Source organism: Argentina anserina, chromosome 3 (assembly GCF_933775445.1).
Source record: "Argentina anserina chromosome 3, drPotAnse1.1, whole genome shotgun sequence".
NCBI classification, from domain to species: Eukaryota; Viridiplantae; Streptophyta; class Magnoliopsida; order Rosales; family Rosaceae; genus Argentina; species Argentina anserina.
Genome location: NC_065874.1, coordinates 5124844 through 5144737, shown reverse-complemented (window position 1 = coordinate 5144737; position 19894 = coordinate 5124844). Strand labels below are relative to the sequence as shown.

At 38.3% G+C, this 19894-nt stretch overlaps 3 protein-coding genes across 5 annotated transcripts; 2 read left to right on the top strand and 1 right to left on the bottom strand.

Moving 5' to 3' along the window:
- Positions 1-5450: 5450 nt before the first annotated feature.
- LOC126786879 (phenylacetaldehyde synthase-like) lies at positions 5451-8219 on the bottom strand. The gene is made up of 2 exons (XM_050512844.1): positions 6678-8219; positions 5451-5684 (listed from the first exon to the last, which is right to left on the bottom strand). Exons 1-2 carry the CDS (start codon positions 8217-8219, stop codon positions 5451-5453), a joined length of 1776 nt encoding a protein of 591 aa, XP_050368801.1.
- Positions 8220-8871: 652 nt separating this feature from the next.
- On the top strand, positions 8872-15648 carry LOC126786318 (mediator of RNA polymerase II transcription subunit 19a-like). Of its 3 annotated transcripts, XR_007671186.1 has the most exons (7): positions 8872-8940; positions 9354-9384; positions 10357-10640; positions 10739-10912; positions 11526-11581; positions 11716-11820; positions 12464-12752. XR_007671186.1 is itself a non-coding variant. In XM_050512103.1 (6 exons), the coding sequence occupies exons 2-6, from the start codon at positions 9354-9356 to the stop codon at positions 15592-15594; spliced, it is 561 nt and encodes a 186-aa protein (XP_050368060.1). In that variant the 5' UTR covers positions 8872-8940; the 3' UTR covers positions 15595-15648. The 3 variants fall into 3 exon arrangements, 2 of the variants coding, with proteins under 2 accessions (XP_050368060.1, XP_050368059.1); XM_050512103.1 differs by lacking the exons at positions 11716-11820; positions 12464-12752 and adding an exon at positions 15579-15648; XM_050512102.1 differs by lacking the exon at positions 12464-12752 and having other exon boundaries at positions 11716-11941.
- LOC126786317 (phenylacetaldehyde synthase-like) lies at positions 13515-15157 on the top strand. Its single transcript, XM_050512101.1, has one exon. It carries the CDS (start codon positions 13526-13528, stop codon positions 15065-15067), a length of 1542 nt encoding a protein of 513 aa, XP_050368058.1. The 5' UTR covers positions 13515-13525; the 3' UTR covers positions 15068-15157.
- Positions 15649-19894: the final 4246 nt, after the last annotated feature.

The following is a 19894-nucleotide window of genomic DNA, read 5'->3' as shown; positions in this document are numbered from 1 at the left end:
GGCTACCATAGGATGGCATGTGAACCTCATGCGCGGCCGTTTAGGGTGGCGTGTAACAGTGTTTTCAAAATAGTGTTCTGGAACCGTGTTTTGTGAACAATGTTTTGGAACATTGTTTCGTGAACAGTGTTTCGTGAAAAACAGTATTTTTAACTGTAATTAATATTCACCTGTTGTTATGCGGATCATTTTTTAAGCACATTGTTATGCTACTAGGTGACCGACAGAACGAGTGAAGGAATCTCTCTTGGTGGCGTAAAAATTGCACGCATGAAATAAGGTGAGTAAATCTTACTATGACAAGTGTACCCTTGGCGGTGACTTGTATTTATGAATTCTTTAAATGAGTGAACTGTGATGTCGATATAATATAGTGAGTTGTGTATGTGTACAAAAATAGTAAATACAATACATATATATGGTTTACTATATTATATAACATTACAGTTTTATTTAAATTATGAAATGTTATTGTTGTCGGTTAAATTATGGCGGATGAGACCGAAATGAGAAATAATGTACCTTCCGGTATAATTGTTTATTGGGTGACTTGTTATATATATATTGTTGTGGAAGAGTCGCTTGGTGGTAGTGCATGAGTCGCTTGGTGGTAGTGCATAAACATGCGTGAATTGTTATATTGTACTTGGTTTTAACATTGAGTCTTGTTAAAACATTTTTAGGTCTTCGGACGGTGATGACATATAAATCGGAACCAAGCCTTGGCCGGGTGTTGGTTACGATCAGTTAGAGCTCTAGTCCGTTTACCATGTATTCATGAAGGGTAACCAAGTGGGCTGCCCATCTCATGAGTACACATGTTTTTAAATTGATATTCGGGTAACCAGGTGGGCTGCCCAAGTCTCATGTGCACACATATTTTAATATGTTATTTGTTACGAGTAACCTGGTGGGGTATCCGAGTCTCATGTGCACACATATTTTATTATGTTATTTGTTATGGGTAACCAGGTGGGTTCTCCGAGTCTCATGAGTACACATGCTTTAAAATGTTAATTCTACATTTTCCTTGTTTGTGATCTTTGTTTAAATGTTGGTTTACTCATATGGGCTGAAAAGCTTACCGGGTTTTTGTTTACAATCCCGGTGCACCAAATCGATGGTGTAGAGGATAGTTCTGCAGCTGGAAATTAGCAGGCTCGAAGAGCTTACTCGAAAGATTACCGAGAGTTTCCTTCTTCTGTTTATGGTGAGGATTGAGCGAATATTACATTTCCAATTGTTATAATACTTGAGTTTATAAACTGGTTATATATTATTCAAGTCGACTGAGTCGTACTGTGAACTCAGTTTCGATACACTGTTTCTATAAGATGATTTCAATATATTTGAGATTATTTTAGAGTTTTCATGGCTTCAAATTCAAATTTTTGTGATTCGAAATTTCGGGGTCGTGACACACTCACTTGGTTCGCTCCTTCCATTACCTAAGTGACAAAAGATCACTTAGTAAAAGAACTAAAAGAAACTAAAAACGAACACAAACTACTAAAGACACCCCATAAGAGCTTGATGCTCTCACTCTCTCACGACACCCTCAAATAACCAAAAACTCACAAACAACACAGTGGGGCTGCACACAACCCCTCACCACTCAAAACAACTTCCCAATACTATTATCTTCACTTAACACACAAAGTCAAGCCGCAAGACCTCTACCAAAACTATCCTGAAATACTAACTCCAAAACAACCGCTTTGACATACACACAACCATTTATACAACTCAAGCTACTAACTAAGAACTTAAATCCAACTTCAAAGCTCCTAACTAAAACCAACCAACAAAAAACTCACTTAACCAATCACAAAAACAGTCCTCCCTTAACACTACAAAACCATAACCTCACTCACATACTTCATCTCTAAACCCATTGCACAACTAAGAACTTCACAATCTTCCACAAACCTACAACCAACTCAAACTCCTCTAACCACTCTCACAAATTCACCCTCTCGGCCTTGCACCGACAAAGACAACTTCTTACCCACACTCCACTAAACTCCCAAATTGAAATCTTCTCTAATACTTCAAAACTCACTAAGGACTTCTTCCCAAAATACCAAGGCCGTGCTTCCGGCTTCCTCTACCTCCACAAAACTACAAGAACAAACTCTCACTTAAACCAAACAAAACACACAAATAGAAACTTGAACTCCACCATTCAAACAAACCGGAATGAACACAGTGGTACCCCCTTCTGCCCTAAACACCCTCATACAAACATATTTATTTAGCAAAAAGAGTAAGTGAAAGAATATAGCTTTTACCCTCTTGTGACTGCCCAAAAGGCTGGCTATTTTCCGGTAGCTTCTAGGCCAAGAAATCTTAGCAGTAAGAGGCTCAGGTGGTTCCCGAGCTGCAGCAGCTCCCTGGCTTCCTTGCCCCTGCTTCACACCGTGAGCTGGTGTGCTATCACCACCACAAAGACAAGGCTACTGGCGGGGTGATGTTGGGATTGATAGCTTTGGTATTTGGTTGAGAGTGAGAGACCAAGGTAGAAGAAGAAGAAGAAGAAGAAGAAGAAAAAGTGGAGTTCTAAAAAAGAAGCAGAGAAGAAGTGAAGAAAGAAGATAAGCACGGTGGGAAATGAGGAAGAGATAAAAGGAAAAAATTCTCTCTTCCCATTTTACCCTTTTCAACAACAACTTCGTAGTAGCCTCATTAGACCATACATCTTTCTTGGTATATCTATATGATAGGTATGGGCATAAACTGAAACATCCGTAATTAAAATCTCACTCCTCTGACTACTAAAAATTGACGTGCTGAAAGTCTACAAACTTTTTTTCACGAGCTCTACAACTTTCGTGAAAAAAGTTTTCTGAAACGAGTGACAAATTAAAAATCGACTCTTTAGTCGAATGAATTAAATCATAAAACAACTTATTGGTTATTGAACCGATTTCTACATCAAATGAAGGCTATTTAAAAGACGTTGAATATAGATATAACCAACATATCATTTCTTTAGTCTTCATGAAATTACAAGAAAAATGAAATCGAAATTTGGGTTATTACACCGGGTGAGATTCACTCTCTGTTTTCCCATTTTTCTCAATTTTAAGTACCCAGTTTGTTTCTTGCCATGAATTTCATATTGCCGGATGTTTGGGTGAAGGCTCTGGGCCGAGAGGTGGAGTGAGTTTTAGCTAGAGATAGCCGCTGGGTTAGGGCCTTGGCGGAGCTGCTTGTTGTTATAGACAAGAACTGGTTTGGTGTCGTACTGTTTCTACTCAATTGTTTTGTGAATTATGATTGAAAATACTAGGAACTTTTCTCAAATCTTTTGAGGCGTTGTGATGCATGTATACAATTGGTGGAAGAGAGTGAAAATACCAAATTCACCTTCAATGACCTCAATCAAAAAATTATTCTTTTCCATCGAAGAACCCAATAGCTTTTGTTGTAGCTTAGGGAGTTGTGGCACATTGAATAGATGTTGAATGTTAATAAGCCAATGAGGCACCGCCGAGATAGGATGAAATCCATCTGCATCTGCAATTATAAATCTCAGACGCTAGGAGATATTTGTTGTTACTGTAAGTAACTCTGCTCCTAATGGTGTATTATCTATAGAAAATATTTAAGATAATATGTTGAACGAAAAAACCAGAAGGAGTTCTTCATAAAGTTCAAAAAATGGTCAATTCTTCGTAGCAAATAAGAGAGGAATGAGTAGAGCAGAGGACCCAGAGACCCACAAAGGGAGTATGAGTAAATCTAGAATAAGGTTCAGAGGAAAGTGTCATCATTGTGGTCTTCTAGACCACATGAAGAAAAATTGTAACAAATTGAAACATAAATTTAAAGAAGCGTGAGAAGACACTACTTATCAACAAAAGAAGGTCACAAACAATGTTGCGGTTACGGTGTCTCATGATCTGTGAGTTCCTGTCACTCGGAGGTGAATGATTACTAGTAGATAATCCTGGATTTCAATGGGTCATTGATTCCGGATCCTCGTTTCATGACACCTCTCACGTAGAGTTACTATGTATAAAACATGTGACTTTGGTAAAATGAAAATGGGCAATGACATCTACTCCAATATCACTGGAATTGGAGATATTTGCTTGCATATCGATGTGGGTTGTCAGTTAATGTTGAAAGATGTGAGACTTGATCTACGTCTCAATCTTATGTCAACCGGTGTACTTGATCGACAAGGTTTTCATCATTATGGTGGTGATGGAAAGCGGAAACTTACCAAAGGATCTCTTATAGTTGCCAGAGGAAAAATGTGTTGCATGCCCTATATGACCTATGGAAAGATATGCAAGAGTGACTTGAATGCAATGGAGGAATCTTCTTTAAGTTTGTGGCATAGACGTCTTTGTCACAAGAGTGAGAAATGACTTCAAATGTTGGTAAATAAGTCGTTGATTCCTGTTGCCAAAGGTAACTCACTAGACTCTTGTGATTATTGTTTATTTGGTAAGCATAAGAAAATTAGATTTTTAAAGACTTTCACAAGGAAAGAAAATGTTCTAGATCTTGTACATTCAGATGTGTGTGGTCCGATGGAAGAAGAATCATTAGGTATGCATAAGTATTTTGTTACTTATATTGATGATGCTTCATAAAAGGTTTGGGTTTATTTTTTGAAATCCAAAAACCAGGTGTTCCAGACGTGAAAGACCGTCTGGAGACTTCTACAATAAACCTTGTAAAATGTCATCGGTAGTATAGAATAAACATGGATCGTTCAGTCCGGAGAATTGAAGGGAACTCTAAATTTTGAGTATTGACAAATAATGGGGGATTTAAGAATATTCTTCTAATTACCACTTAAAAATAAAACCTAAACTACTATTTACAATAATCATCTTCTTTTTTACAAAAAAAAACAAACAAACCAAATTTACCAAATCTCAACATAATTACAAGTTTGATTCTAATATGCATTATACATACTTGACGACATATTTTAAGACATCGATACAATTAGAGTCTCAAGGGAATCATCTAATCATGCAAGATTTTTATTGTCGTTTAGGTTGACTTAGGGCCTCACATAAATTACATGCAATTAAGTTTAAAGACACTTAGAGTATAAAATAAAAAAGATCACATTAAAACACCAAATCTTTGTTGGAGACATGTTAACACAGTGACATCACTCACCATGAGATACATGTAAATTTCCATAAATTTTTCACTTTAATTAACAAAAACTGAATCTACTTAGGGCATAATTCAATTGATATCAATATGGTTGATGAAAATAGCACTCAAACACAATCTTAAGGACTGCATTCAAGCACTACATGGAAGATTGGCCGTGATTGTGGGAATAAGAAATTGTGATTATCACAAGAAAAGTACATTGAAAAGGTACTAGAGTGATTCCACATGGAGAAAGCAAAATTAGTTGTTACTCCACTTGCTAGTCATATAAAGCTCAGCTCAAAGCAGAATCCTACAAGTCAGATGAAGGAGGAAAAAATGACAACAATGCCATATGCCTCAGTAGTATGGAGCTTAATGTAGGCGATGGTTTGTACCAGATCAGACACAACACGTGCAGTTGATGTTGTTAATAGATTCTTATCTAATCCAGGCAAAGTGTCCTGGAATATTGTTAAGTGGATTCTGAGATACTTGCGGGGAACTTCAAAGAGGACTCTATGCTTTGAAAGTGGCAAGTCTGAACTAGTTGGCTACACATATGCATATATGGTTAGGAATATTGACACGAGAAAATCCACATCCGGATACCTGATTCTGTTTTCAGGAGGAGCAGTCTCGTGACAATCAAAGCTACAAAAATGTGTTGCTTTTTCAACTACATAAGCAAAGTATATTGCAGCTACGGAAGCGTGCAAATATATTTTGTGATTGAAGAGATTCCTACATGAATTGGGTCATATAGAACAAGAGTTTGTCATGCATTGTGATAGTCAAAACACAATTAACTTGAGCAAAAATTCGAGTTTTGACTCGAGGTCGAGCACATTGATATGAGGTATCATTGGATACATGATGTGTTGGAAGCTAAGGAAATGTTGTTAAAGGAAATTCAAACAGACAAGAAAAGTTCATATATGATGATGAAGTCTCTACCAAAAGAGAAATTCGAGTTTTGCAAAAGCATGTCAGGAATGGCACATCCCTTGATCTAAATTCATCTTGTGTGTTATCAAGAGTGAGAGATAGAGAGATAGAGAGAAAAATTTCAAGTAGAGAGTTTTGTGAGTGTAACAAAATAAAATGAGTGTGAGAGTGTATGTATCCCTTCAAGTGTGATTCTTGAAGTAGTGTGTCTATTGGTGTAACATTTATTCATATAATGGAGGTTATTTATTGTTGTTACCTGTGAACATATGCATTTTGCCGAATAATGTTCCTAGTGTTTTCTATCTTTTTATTTTCCGCTTACGGTTGTGAGTTAGTTTCGATTTTTATTATACAACTTATTATTCTGCATTCCCAACGAGCTGACATTGACCGAGGTATTGAATCAAAACTAACGTTATGAGTTCTACTAATTTCTCAAGCATAACCGACGTATCCAGCTTTAATTTATCTGACCTAAAAAAAGTTTTAATTTTATTTAGATTTAAAGGGCTAGGTTATTCAACTCTTTATTTTCACGGTAGATTTACATGCAGGCATGGATAGTTCGAATTAAGTAGATCGACCCACGTACGTACACATCTGTACGCATGCGCACTGATGAGGATGGCTTGTGCATGGTCTTGAACCACCCTCCACACCTCGACTATGTGCTTTTCTTCTATCAGTGTTGCACCAATGGCGCAACGCAGCAGATAGATACCTCCAACCACAGCATGAGTCATGTAAGTTTTACCTGATGCATTGATGGCCTCCAGCAACTTACGATTAACCTCGTTTACTATTCCGATTCCATCACCATCCTCATCACTACTGATCAATGCCGATGGTGAAATTCTAAAGCATACCAAGGAGAAGTTCCTGGGCACCACAATCTCAAACCTCTTGTCCATTCTCACAAGCCCTTCAAATGTCTTGGCTATATTGACATGGCTACGAATAAAGTTTCTGAGGTTTGCCACGCCGTAGCTTCTTACCACAAGCCACAATTTCAATGCCCTAAACCTCCGGCCTAGGGCTAGTTGCCAATCTTTGTAGTCCGTAACTTGCTTTGAATCACTCACTTTGTTCCTCAAGATCTCCGGATTTGTCTCCAGTGAATTTACCAACACACTTGGATTCTGAACCCAAAGGCAGCAACAATCCAGTCCGGTAAATAACCACCTATGGGGCGCAAAGCTAAAAGAGTTTACGCCCTCCACACCATCAATGAAATGCCGAAACTCTGGACAAATGCATGCACTTCCGGCATATGCAGCATCCACATGAACCCACACGCCGTATTCTTTTGCTACATGGCATAGTGCCTCTAGTGGATCAACAGCAGTGGTTGCAGTCGTGCCAATTGAGGGACATAAATAGAGTGGCACTAACCCTTTTTCTAGGTCTGAAGTTATTGTCGATCTTAACATCTCAGGAGATAGTGCAAATCCACTAGACTTTGTAGTCTTGATGGCCCGGAAGTTGTTCATGTTGATTCCAACAACTTGGGAGGATTTTTGAAGTGTGCTATGTGTTTGGTCTGAACCATACACAACAAGCTTTCCCAAATTCTCGCTGCCAATTCGGCTTAACATTTGGTCCCTGGCAGCTTTCATTGTGCAGACAATGGCCTCTGTAGTACTCCCATGTATCACACCACCGCCATTGCCAGAGAAATGGAAAGACTTGGGAAGCTGAAGCATGTCTGCAAGCCAATCCATCACTATGTTTTCAAGCTCCGTTGCAGCTGGTGATGAAACCCAACTGAACCCCACCACGTTAAATCCAGTGGTGAGCATTTCGCCAAGAAATGCGGCAGTACTGGTAGTTGCAGAGAAGTATGCAAGGAAGTTAGGACTCTGCCATTGTGTTAAGCCAGGAATGATGTGATTATGGACGTCCTTAAGGATGGTTGACATGGGTTCAGGGTCACATGGAGCAGAATCTGGTATGCATGCTCTTAAATAACCAGGTTTTACTTGGCTTAAAACCGGGTATTTCTCTATGTTTTGGTAATAATCTACTATGAAGTCGATGACCATGTGGCTGTGTTTCCTTAATTCATCGAGGTCTAGGGATTTGGTATTATGAGCAGAGCCGGTTTCATGCGAATCATGGTGGAAAGGGAGGCTATCCATTTGGATGGGAAGTGAAGCAGAACTCGTACAACGTACAGATTATCGAATAAGGATAGAAAGCAAAGAATCGAGTTACGTACTCGCATAAGAGTAGATTGAAGTGTTCCACTGGAGCATAGATTGAAGTGTTTATATAGAGATATGGGATATATTAGAGCCAAGCTAGCGATCGAGTTACGTACTCGCATAAGAGTAGATTGTGTTTGTGCACATAGGGATGTCCACGTACATGATCTCAACCCATTGTTTTTTTCTTTGGTTAATGAGAATGCTTCATAAAACAGGCAAAGCCCAAATAGACCCATCAACTAATGTGGTTCAATTATAACAAAGAAAACGAGCTGCTCTAATCTCATTACACAGGGCAAGAGGAAGAAGAATAGTCTCGATACAAAATCCATTAATCAATCATGGGGACAAGGTAAGCCATCGTTACTGGGACTGGTATTCCTACCGAGTCTAATTATAAATCAACTAGTCAAACTCCTGTTCCCAAAAATTTCATTTCTCTTCTACATCAGTGTTGAACCGCCATATTTTGGCGGGAACAAATCCCGCAACATCTAATTGGCCGCAGGAACACGTAGTACCGCTTGTAGGTGATTAAAACTCAAATGGGAATATCTTCTTGAAACTCAAAACCTAAAACCTGAAGACTTTCCCTCTGTATCCAAATTAACGATCAGCCCCCAATCGCCGATCTAACGGCGTGTCGTTTAAGGTCTGCTCTATCATCTCTGCTGTAAATTTCAATCTCTCGACATTATTTCATTGAACTCAAACAGATTAGATAAAGCAAGGAACTTGGGTTTTGATTTCGATCTTTTTTTTCATAGTGATTTTCTTTGTTTCTTGTAACTTCAGCTAATGGGTATTTGATAATATATAATGGGTAATCGGCAATGGTTCTCCTTAGTGAATTTTATAGGTAAAGATTAAAACTTTACTTTGATTTTTGTTCAGAAATTTGTTTCTGCGGATTCAGGAGAGTCCCAATTTTTATGCTAGTTTCTCTTAAAGGTAGGTTTTGATTTTTGTCTTTCAAACACCTAATGTTGTTTCAATTGCTTGATATAGCAGTCACATTGCTTGTGTTTCAAATTTTTTAAAATGATGGACTTTGTTGTTAAGCAGATGGATATCGACGCGAAAAGGTTCGGCAGAGGTAAGAATGCTTGGATCTTTTTTGTGTTAAAAAGTTTTTTATTATCATCTCTGGCATGTATCCAAAGTGTTGTTGAGCTGTTTTCAGTCTGTCTCTTTATTCTCTTGTACGTCCTATTAATTCCTTGCCTATCTCAGGGTCTTAAAAGTTACAATGTGTGCTTATAGTTTTCAATTATGTATTAGAATAGATGGTATAATGCATCACATATATAAGTAATTATATTGTCTTCTTGGCATATTTTACGTTGTGGTAGAGCCACTTGGGTGTGCATTTTTTTTCAATTCTGTATGTTTGATCAGTATCATCACATTGTGGTATAGCAATGGGGTGGACATTTTCTCGACAGTACAGTAATTTAATGTGCATTAGCATACAAGACTCCACATTTTCTATCCTCAGTTTTTGTTGTTTGGTCTCATTCTCTCCGGACTCACTGTTCAGAGCTTCACGTATGGAGAACTTACGTGAAGTTTAAACTCAGTGATATAACAATTTGAGCTTTTCTGGACCCTTTTGATCTTGAAATTGGTCATTTGGAGGAGCTCTCAGCAGTCTCCACCCAAACATATTATTCTTTCAAAATTTCTGTATCCCACACTTACCAAGCACGCACTCAGAAATTCTCTTTGAACCGAGTTTAGATTGATGTGGTTGGATTGTATCCATGGTTTAGTCATAGGAGTTTCAGTACCCTTATTTAACCTTGTAATCAGACTGAGTAGCTCCATGGATTTAATTTTCAGAGCAGTGAGATGTTGATGGCCCCTTTTTTTTTCTTTTTTTTTTCCTGCGTAGATTACTGATCAGTATGAAGAAGAAACAATAGTTATATTTTCTTTTGCTCTTCAACTTTTTTTTAGATTGTTTGTACAATTAACTATTCTAAGTCGCGCGTTATGGAAAGTGAGTCACCGTAACTCCTGTTACATTTTTATCAAGGAGCTTTGTTGAACCTTGAATGATTATCAGGGCCTCGGGAACTTGGTGCTGCTGCCGATCTCATAAATCAGTTTAGGCTGTGTCCTTTTCATGAATTCTTTTGCAAAAAGTCGCTTCCTTTATCAGAGACTCATTATCTTCATAATGTGGTGGGAGACACAAAAATCAGGAAAGGGGAGGGGATGGAATTGGATCAGCTGTTGCTAAAGACCCCTCATACGAGAGAAAGGAAGGCAAACATACATCCTTTTGATTTCGGTATGCTTAGTGAAGCTTTTCGAATTAAGGAGACAACTCGTGTTCATTTACATTCGGTAAGACATCTCGTACACATGTGTTTGTTCAATTGATCCTTTCTTTATGGGTAGGTGGAGAGGATTGATATAGAGGCATTTCTGTATGGTGTTAACAGGTCGAGAAAGGGATTCTGACAGATTACAAGGAAAGGAAGCATAAAAAGAACAAAAACAAGAATAAGGATCGTAAGAAGCACAATCACATAGACAACGGCGGTGATGCTGATGAAACCATTAAAAATATTACTAATGTCTTGGAAACTGTGCAGTCGAAGGAACAGCCAGATAGGGTAGACACATAACTCCCTTTGTCATATCACATCTTTGGATTGAATTTGCATGGTTTGATTACTACCCTTCTCTTAGTGGCATAATTTTTTTAGCCAGATAATAGGTGACAGCTGCTTTATGGTTGGTCAATCAAGCATATGCATTGGGTTGGTTGTTGGGTGTTTTGGCCAGTGACATGATTATCGTTAGCTTGGTTCTCTATTCTAGATTTGAAATTACATTTTTTCCCGTAGTAATTACTCCTTGAAGTTATAAGCTTTTAAGAAAACAAATATTGGAAATTATTGTGTTCTAGATTTGAAATTACATGTTTTTATTGGTCATAAATTTTTCAAAAGAAAATAAGTATTGGATATTGTAAGCAGTTCGATGGTCTGGCAGCTTATTATATTACTCAAGGAGTAGCGTGGGTTGACTGGTGTGTACAGTTTGCTGAGGTAGCAATGTTTATTTGACAGAGCATTATACCACAACTTAATGTAATGTAATCTCCAAATTGTCCCATCAGATTAACCTCAATATAAACTGCTTCTTTAGAATATTATGTAATTTAATTCTACATATCCTCTCAATCTACAGTCCTGATGCCTACTGCTTATTTAATTTATACAGAAGAGGAGGCTCAATGGTCCTGAAGATCTTTATGTCCGTGAAAATAAAAGAGTCAGGTAATGGAAGCAGGCCGAGCTTTTGAGAAGGATATTTTGTTCTTTTTTCTGAAAACTCATATTTTTACTTTTGTTATTACTTCATTTCAATTTCTTAGTCGTGAATATTTTTTTTTCAATTTTATCATCATCAGAACCCAAAGACACTGAAAATGGATCTCTAAAGGTGACGCCATGACGGGTTGAAGACACATTGCCTACATTTGTCTGGATTTTACAACCTGCTCAAAGTTCTTCAGGTAGAAGTTCCATTCAATTCATCAATGCCACGTAAATCTAGAATGGCTGGGCTCCTAATTTGAATTGATAGGATTGCAACAGCAGAATAGTATGGCTGTATTGTTTATAACATACCCAATGCATGTTTGGGCCTTGAGCTGGTACCGGTACAGTTTATATGTGTTTCTTTTACAAATCATACTACGTAGGAGAACGACTAATTCAATGTTGTTATAAAGTTGGCGGCGAAAACTACAGAATACTAGGAGAATCACATAAGCAGAGGCCCAAAATGTTTGAATATAACACAACACTACAACATTAATCTCCTTGTATTAATTGTGAACCAAATTCAAGATTGTTTGTGTAGAACTGAAAGGAGGATCTGTGTCGCTGGGAGGTATAGGAATTGTGAAATTGGCTCATTGAGAATCTAGTTCTGATACCAAGTTTGTGATCACTAAAGAGAATTAGCAGATCGCTCTTTCTCTGCATTGTTTTATATACTAAGGTTCTTGTTTTTGAATGGCCTAAGAGAGTAAGAGGTTTATTATGCAAATAACAGTACCATAAGAGGTCATTAGTAGTAAGTTTGTTAAATTTGTTCTCCCTGAACCTGCTGTTAATCATAACATAATTCATTCATGTCTTGTGTATGTGCAGTCAACAATTACTTTGGATTCACTGCTTTGAATCCACGCAATATCCTGTGGAGTTGAAGGATACATTGGTCACAGCTTTTCTCTCCATTTTTTTTCCTTTTCCGAAATTTTAAATTCCGGATTTGGATGGCAATGTGGGGCTGTGGATTTGATTCCAGATTAATGGAAATGTTCAAAGCCATGTTGATCTCAAACTAGAACAACCAGTTGCCGACGATATATTTTGTCTCGTGAAATTCATTTGGATTTGAGGAGGACCCAACGGCTTTTACGCAGACATTTTCTGACCATATTTTCTTTTGGGGTGCCTGGCATCGTGAGGGCTTGCAATCTGATATTAATTTAAGCCAAACTCAGATGCAGCCATACCAACTAGACTACAAGTGTAGAATTCTACCATGTGAACCATTGAATGGACATTATAAACCCACGTGATGAGAACTGAACTACTTGGTTTCTACATACATGTTTAAGTTCCCAATAATAGTGCAATGTCATTTTCTATTTCAATTTTATTGTTTTTTAAATAAAAAACGTGCCATGTACATGAACCACAAGCAGGAACATCAAATCCAAGCAGCCTCTGGCCCATACCTGGCCAATAATAAGTTTGAATTATAATACCCAATGACGTGGCGATGCCTTGAAATACAACGTGTAGTGTGTTTGTAGTGCATTTTCCACAACAATCATTGTTTATAAACCGAGGTTCTTGATTTTGGATGGCCTAAGTTCTTAAAAAAAGTTGTTCTTCATGGACCTGCTGATAAATATAACACATGTCTTCCTTTTCTTGTATTTTATTTTTTGAGGGTGTCCTTTCTTGTGTTTATGCAGTCAACAAATTATTTTACTATGTTTATGCAGTCATATATATTTTTTAAATTTAGTCGCATAGTTCTTTCTTTCTTTCTTTACTTGAGAGCAGAGTTGCAGTTACTTCATCGTGCATGCATGGCACCTCTATATAATATCTTCAATATATTCAACAAAAACACAAATCCACAATTCTCTATCTTCTTTTGTAGTTTTTTTTTTTGTAGTCTCCCTTCGATCTGTCCAAATGGGTAGCCTCCCATTCCTCCATGATGCAGTAGAAAGCAGCTCTTCCCAACTGACCAAACCCTTAGACTTTGAAGAGTTCAGGAAACACGGCCATATGATCATAGACTTCATTGCAGATTACTTCCAAACCATAGAGAAGTACCCAGTTTTAAGCCGAGTAGAACCCGGGTATTTGAATAAAGCCCTACCAGAGTCTGCCCCATATAACCCTGAATCGATACAAACCATACTCCAAGATGTTAAGGATCACATTATTCCTGGCGTAACACATTGGCAAAGTCCCAATTTTTTCGCGTATTTCTCAGCTACAATTAGTACTGCTGGGTTTCTTGGCGAAATGCTCGCAACTGGATTGAATGTAGTGGGGTTCAATTGGGTTTCATCGCCGGCTGCAACTGAGCTCGAACACATTGTCATGGATTGGCTTGCAGACATGCTTCAGCTTCCCAAGTCGTTTCATTTCTCTGGTGGCGGTGGCGGTGTGTTACATGGGAGTACTTGTGAGGCCATTATATGCACAATGGTAGCTGCTAGGAACCAAATGCTAAGCCGCATTGGTAGCGAGAATTTGGGAAAGCTCGTTGTGTATGGTTCCGACCAAACACATAGCACACTTCAAAAAGCTACCCAAATTGTTGGGATCAACCCGGAGAACTTCAGAGCCATCAAGACTACTAAGTCAGCGGAATTTGCACTATCACCTGAAATGCTAAGGTTGACAATTTGTTCAGACTTGGACAAAGGGCTAGTGCCACTTTTTCTATGTGCCACAATGGGGACAACGTCAACCACTGCTATTGATCCACTGGAGGCACTATGTGATGTAGCAAAAGAATACGGCATTTGGGTTCATGTGGATGCTGCATATGCAGGAAGTGCTTGCATTTGTCCAGAGTTTCGTCATTTCATTGATGGCGTTGAGGGTGCAAACTCATTCAGTTTCAACCCGCATAAATGGTTATTTACTGCAATGGACTGCTGCTGCCTTTGGCTTAAGAACCCAAGTGGACTGAAATATTCACTGTCCACAAATCCAGAGTACTTGCGGAACAAAGCCACTGATTCAAAGCAAGTTGTGGACTACAAAGACTGGCAAATAGCATTAAGCCGGAGGTTCCGCTCATTGAAGCTCTGGTTTGTGCTGAGAAGCTACGGTGTGGCGAACCTAAGAAGCTTTATTCGAAGCCATGTCGAAATGGCCAAGATTTTTGAAGGACTTGTGAGGTCGGACAAGAGGTTTGAGATTGTGGTGCCTAGAAACTTCTCTTTGGTCTGTTTCAGGATTTCACCATCCGCAATAGTTAGTGAACAGTATTCTAACTGTGAGGAATATAATTTGGTAAACGAGATCAACTGCAATCTGCTGGAGGCCATCAATGCAACAGGGTCTGTGTTCATGACTCATGCTGTCGTTGGAGGTATCTACCTGCTGCGATGTGCAGTTGGTGCAACTTTGACAGAAGAAAAGCACATTGTTGAAGCCTGGAAGGTAGTGCAAGACCAGGCAAATGCAACTCGATCTCTCTGCATGCATAGTTGATCTGCATCCTCCTAGCTATTAAATCTCCTAATTTACCCAACCCTAAGTTATTTTATTTTAGAGTTCAGACAAGCTAGCCTCATATCGATCAGTGTGAGACGATGTTTTGGACGTAAGCGGCAAGGTGGTAATCTTAAGCTTGCTTTTGTACCGCCAGTGTTGGATTTAAAATTACATATTTTCCTGTTGTATTCCCTGGAATTCTGAATGTTATAAGTTTTCGAAGAAATATATATTGGATATAGTAAGAGATTAATGATCTCATCAATTATCTTAAAAAAAAAAAAGATCGGATCAATTCAAATGACTATTTATAAAAAAAATGGCGTGTGGTTTAAAACAATTGGTTGGATTTGTCTAGAATTAACGTTGTAAAAAAATTCTGTAAGTAATAGTTCCATTAAAATGATCAATTCAAATGAACTGAAAACTCATATTTTTTCTTTTGTTATTACTTCATTTCAATTTCTTAGTCGTGAATATATATTTTTTTCAATTTTATCATCATCAGAACCCAAAGACACTGAGAATGGATCTCTAAAGGTCACGCCATGACGGGTTGAAGACACATTGCCTACATTTTTCTGGATTTTACAACCAGCTCAAAGTTCTTCGGGTAAAAGTTCCATTCAATTCATCAATGTCACGTAAATCTAGAATAGCTGGGCTCCTAATTTGAATTGATAGGATTGCAAAGAGCATAATAGTATGGTTGTATTGAGTCATAGTATGACACATTGCCTACATGTGTAATAACTCGAATTTTCGGGTTCAAATTGTATAAATTCTTAGAAATTGAATAAATCGCATTTTTTTTCGCCTTAATCGACGATGTCAAACGTAACGAAACCGAAGTTTAAAAGTTAAAAAAGTTACGTTTCCACAACCCGGGAGTAGATTTTTATTCCGTCGCTCGTTTTTTAAAACGTCATTCACGGAAGTTGTACAACTCGTCAATACGCGTTCGTGGACACGTCACGCACCTGAATTAAATGTCGTATGTAAAAGTTTTGGGCGGAGGTGGCGCGTGAACAATAATTTTTGTAAAAAGTAATTTCCGTACAGTAAATGTAAAAAGTAATTTTGTACAGTAAAAGGTAATTCTGTACAGTAAAAATATAACCGTACTTTCTGTACGGTAAATTATAAAAGTAATTTCTAAGCAGTAACTGTAAAAGTAATCTATATACAGTAATTGTAAAAGTAATTTTCTGAATAGTAAATCGATGATTAGTATTTACAATGAAACTGTACATTTGGTGTACTAGAATACGTAAACAGTATGTACATGAACAATAATATGTGAATAGTAGTTACGTGAACAGTAATCACGTAAAAATCGTAAAATGCTGAACAGTAAACAGTAGTACAGATTCGGCATTTGAGGTTTTACGTAACGTTTCTAACCACTTTATTATACAACTAGATGATCGACATAACAAGTGAAAGATTTGCTTCCGGAATTGTGCAAATTATGCTAAGGAGAATAAGGTGAGTAAACCTCACAATGATCTTCATGATCGAAGTAGTATTTTAATTATTGAATTTAGTTTGAGTTGTCACCATAGTCGTTGCATCACTAGTTTATAAAAATTATTTTAAAAATATGTTTTGGTTTAAATTACATGAAATTGATCGTCTACGGTTCACGGATAAGTGAAATGCTATTTTAATAAATGATTTTAAAAAGGTTTTTGTGATTATGGACTATGGTGAATGTGAGTAAATCTCATTATGACGAGTCTACCCTTGGCGGTGATTCATAATTACGTTTTATTTTAAAGACCGAACTATGATATGTATATGGTATAGTGGGTTGTGTATGCGTATAAATGGTAAATACGATACATATATATGAGTTGCTATATTATATATTGTCATATTCATATTTCCAAATGAGTTTATTTATAGCACTAATATTTATTTTATTTGAGCATGAGTCGCTTGGTTTTTGTACAATAACATGTGATGATTGTATTGTACGTGGTTTTAACTTTGAGTCATGTTAAAACGTTTTTTGTCTTCGGACCTGTCTCCGAACGTGTTGGTAGTATCAGAACCTAGCATTGGCCGGGTGACAATTACGATTCAGTTAGAGCTCTAGTATGTCTGTCAGTGTACTGCATGAGGGGTAACATATGAGTTACATGGGTCTCATGAGTACCCATATTTTTGTGATATTGGGTAATATATGGGTTGCCCAGTGTCGGACGGCGTACTGCATGAGGGGTAACAGATGAGTACCCGGGTCTCATGAGTACCTGTATTATAAATGTAATTTGGATAAACAGATGAGTTGTCCAATGTCTCATGAGCACTTATATTTTTAGATATTATTGGATATCCAGATGGGCCGTCCTGTGACTTATGAGTGCATTTATAATTAAATGTTTTTTGTATTTTCTCTTGTATATTATGCGTGTTATACTGTTAATTTACTCATACGAGCTGCAAAAGCTTATCGGGTTTGTGTTTACAATCCCGGTGCACCTATTCGATGGTGTGTGAGATAGTTCTGCAGGTGTGGATTAACAGAATTGGAGGGCTACTCTGAAGATTTCGAAGTTTCATTATTTCTATTTGTGGTGAGAATTGAGAGGATTTTACATTTTCATTTGTTATAATGCTTGAATTATAAACTGGTTTTGTAATAATCAAATCGACTGAGATGTACTATGAACTCAGTTACGATACGCTGTGACTATAAGATGATTTCAATTTATTTGAGATTGTTTTAGAGTTTTTCATGGCTTCAATTTTCTAGTTAACACTTGAAATTTCGGGGTCGTGACAGTTGGTATCATCCAGGAGTAATGGCCCGAATGCATAGGACCCCCATCACATGCTCTTCGGTATTGATATGTCGCTAGGTACGCAAGAGTGTTAGGAGCCACACCTTAAGGTTTGGTCCTTTAAATAGAAGTGTTGTGATAATATTTCGATGATTCACCTTCTCTCTAAATATCTTAGTTAATATATGAGTGGATCTATTTTATTTGGGGTCAAGACTTTACAGGTACTGACTAAGTGTTTAAATGTTTCAAGGTGATGAATATGGGGAAGGGCCGTGCACAAGGCCGAGGACGGGCAAGAGGCCGAGGCCGAGTTAGGGCTGGAGGCCGAGTCCGCAATGTGGAGAACCTCTATGAGGAGGTGGCGCCACAAGATGAATAGGTTGACCTCTAGGCAGTCATTAGAGACGAGGGTCGTGTGCTAAAGTTGATCAAGGACATCAGTAGTCTGTCAGCACCATCATTTCATAGGAGCCTGGATCATATGGTGGCGGATCATTGGATTGAGAGTGTGGAAATGTACTTTGAGATGGTGATGTGCTCTGAGATTGAGAAGAGGATGATAGCCACATTCTTCTTAAAGAATGATGCTATGGATTGGTGGAAGAGTACAAGACGGACTGTGAATGTATCCACTCTGACTTGGGAGTGTTTTGTGGCACTTTTCAGAGAAAAGTACTTGCCAGCTACAGTGTAGGAGGAATTGGAACTTGAGTTCCTTGATCTAGTACAGGGAGATATGAACGTTAAGGAGTATGAGACCCGTTTTGCACAGTTGTATCGGTTTGTCAGGCCAATGGGTGCAACCTCCTTAACCCTTAAATTTATACGGGGACTTAAGCAAGAGTACAAGACCATCATATTAGCACTTTTTCTGTCTACCAAGGAGTTGATGTATGAGAGTGCCCTGAATTTGGAACAGGCGAATAAGACTCGTGGAGGAGATGTGGAAGTTAGTGATACTCGAGGAAAAGGGAAGGCAATCAGTTCAGGTAGCGGGTCTGCGGGACCGAAAGGTGGATCTTGGAAGAGACCGAGGACCTATTACCAGACTCCAACTAAGGCTGCATCTCCATCTGTTAGGACTGCACCTGTTAGACCGTTAGCATCAGTAAGGTGTTTCGTTTGCAACAAAATGGGGCACTACGCCACAACTTGTCTAAAACCGAAGAAAACAGGTTGCGTTAAGTGTGGCCTAGGTGGACATATGGCTAGAGGCTGCACCCGACTCCCGCAGGGTAGACAGGAATATCAGCAGAGGCAGTTACCAGCGGGCAAGCTAGAGTGTTTGCAGTGGGTCAGCGAGACACATGAGTGGAATATACCTTTTCTATTTTTGACTACCTTGCTAGAGTACTATTTGATACAGGAGCATCACATTATTTTATTGCTAGTTCGGTAGTGGAGATGTTAGGATTGATTCCTACACCTCTTAGGAACTCTCTATGTGTCACTTCACCCCTTGGAGTGTCTCTCGAACTAGAGACAATCTGCAAGGCTTGTCCTATTGTGATCGGGGGTAGAGAATTCTCTGCTTCTTTAATAGTGATTTCGGACCACACCTATGATGTGATCCTAGGAATTGATTGGTTGAGGCCGCATAACGCATTGATCGATTGCTTTGACATGGTAGTGTTCTTCCATAGTCCCGGAGAACTAGTTTTTCGTTTTCGTTGCCTCAAGTTAGATAATGGCATGAGAGCAGGAGTTTTGGAACATGTGGAATCTGTAGATCAGAAAGTAACTATTGCAGACATTGTGGTAGTATCTTAGTATAGTGAGGTGTTCCAGGAGATACCAGGTTTACCTCCTCAGAGAGTTGTGGATTTCAGCATAGATGTGTTACCCGGTACGACACCAGTGTCAAAGGCGCCTTAAAGAATGGGGCAGAACGAGCTTAAAGAGTTAAAGGTGCAGATAGATAAACTATTGGACCAATGGTTCATTAGACCTAGTGTCTCACCTTGGGGTGCACCAGTGTTGTTCGTGAAAAAAGAAAAATGGTTCTCTGCGGTTATGTGTGGACTACATGGAA

Excerpts from the sequence above, each read along its gene's own strand:
- LOC126786879 (XM_050512844.1), bottom strand. The coding sequence starts at position 8,219 with ATGGATAGCCTCCCTTTCCACCATGATTCGCATGAAACCGGCTCTGCT. Across the intron at positions 5,685-6,677 it reads GTGCGCATGCGTACAGATGT|CCAACTAGTTCAGACTTGCC; the intron begins GTACGTACGTGG and ends GCATATGTGTAG.
- LOC126786318 (XM_050512103.1), top strand. The coding sequence starts at position 9,354 with ATGGATATCGACGCGAAAAGGTTCGGCAGAG. Across the intron at positions 9,385-10,356 it reads CGCGAAAAGGTTCGGCAGAG|GGCCTCGGGAACTTGGTGCT; the intron begins GTAAGAATGCTT and ends AATGATTATCAG. Across the intron at positions 10,641-10,738 it reads CTCGTGTTCATTTACATTCG|GTCGAGAAAGGGATTCTGAC; the intron begins GTAAGACATCTC and ends TGGTGTTAACAG.
- LOC126786317 (XM_050512101.1), top strand. The coding sequence starts at position 13,526 with ATGGGTAGCCTCCCATTCCTCCATGATGCAGTAGAAAGCAGCTCTTCC.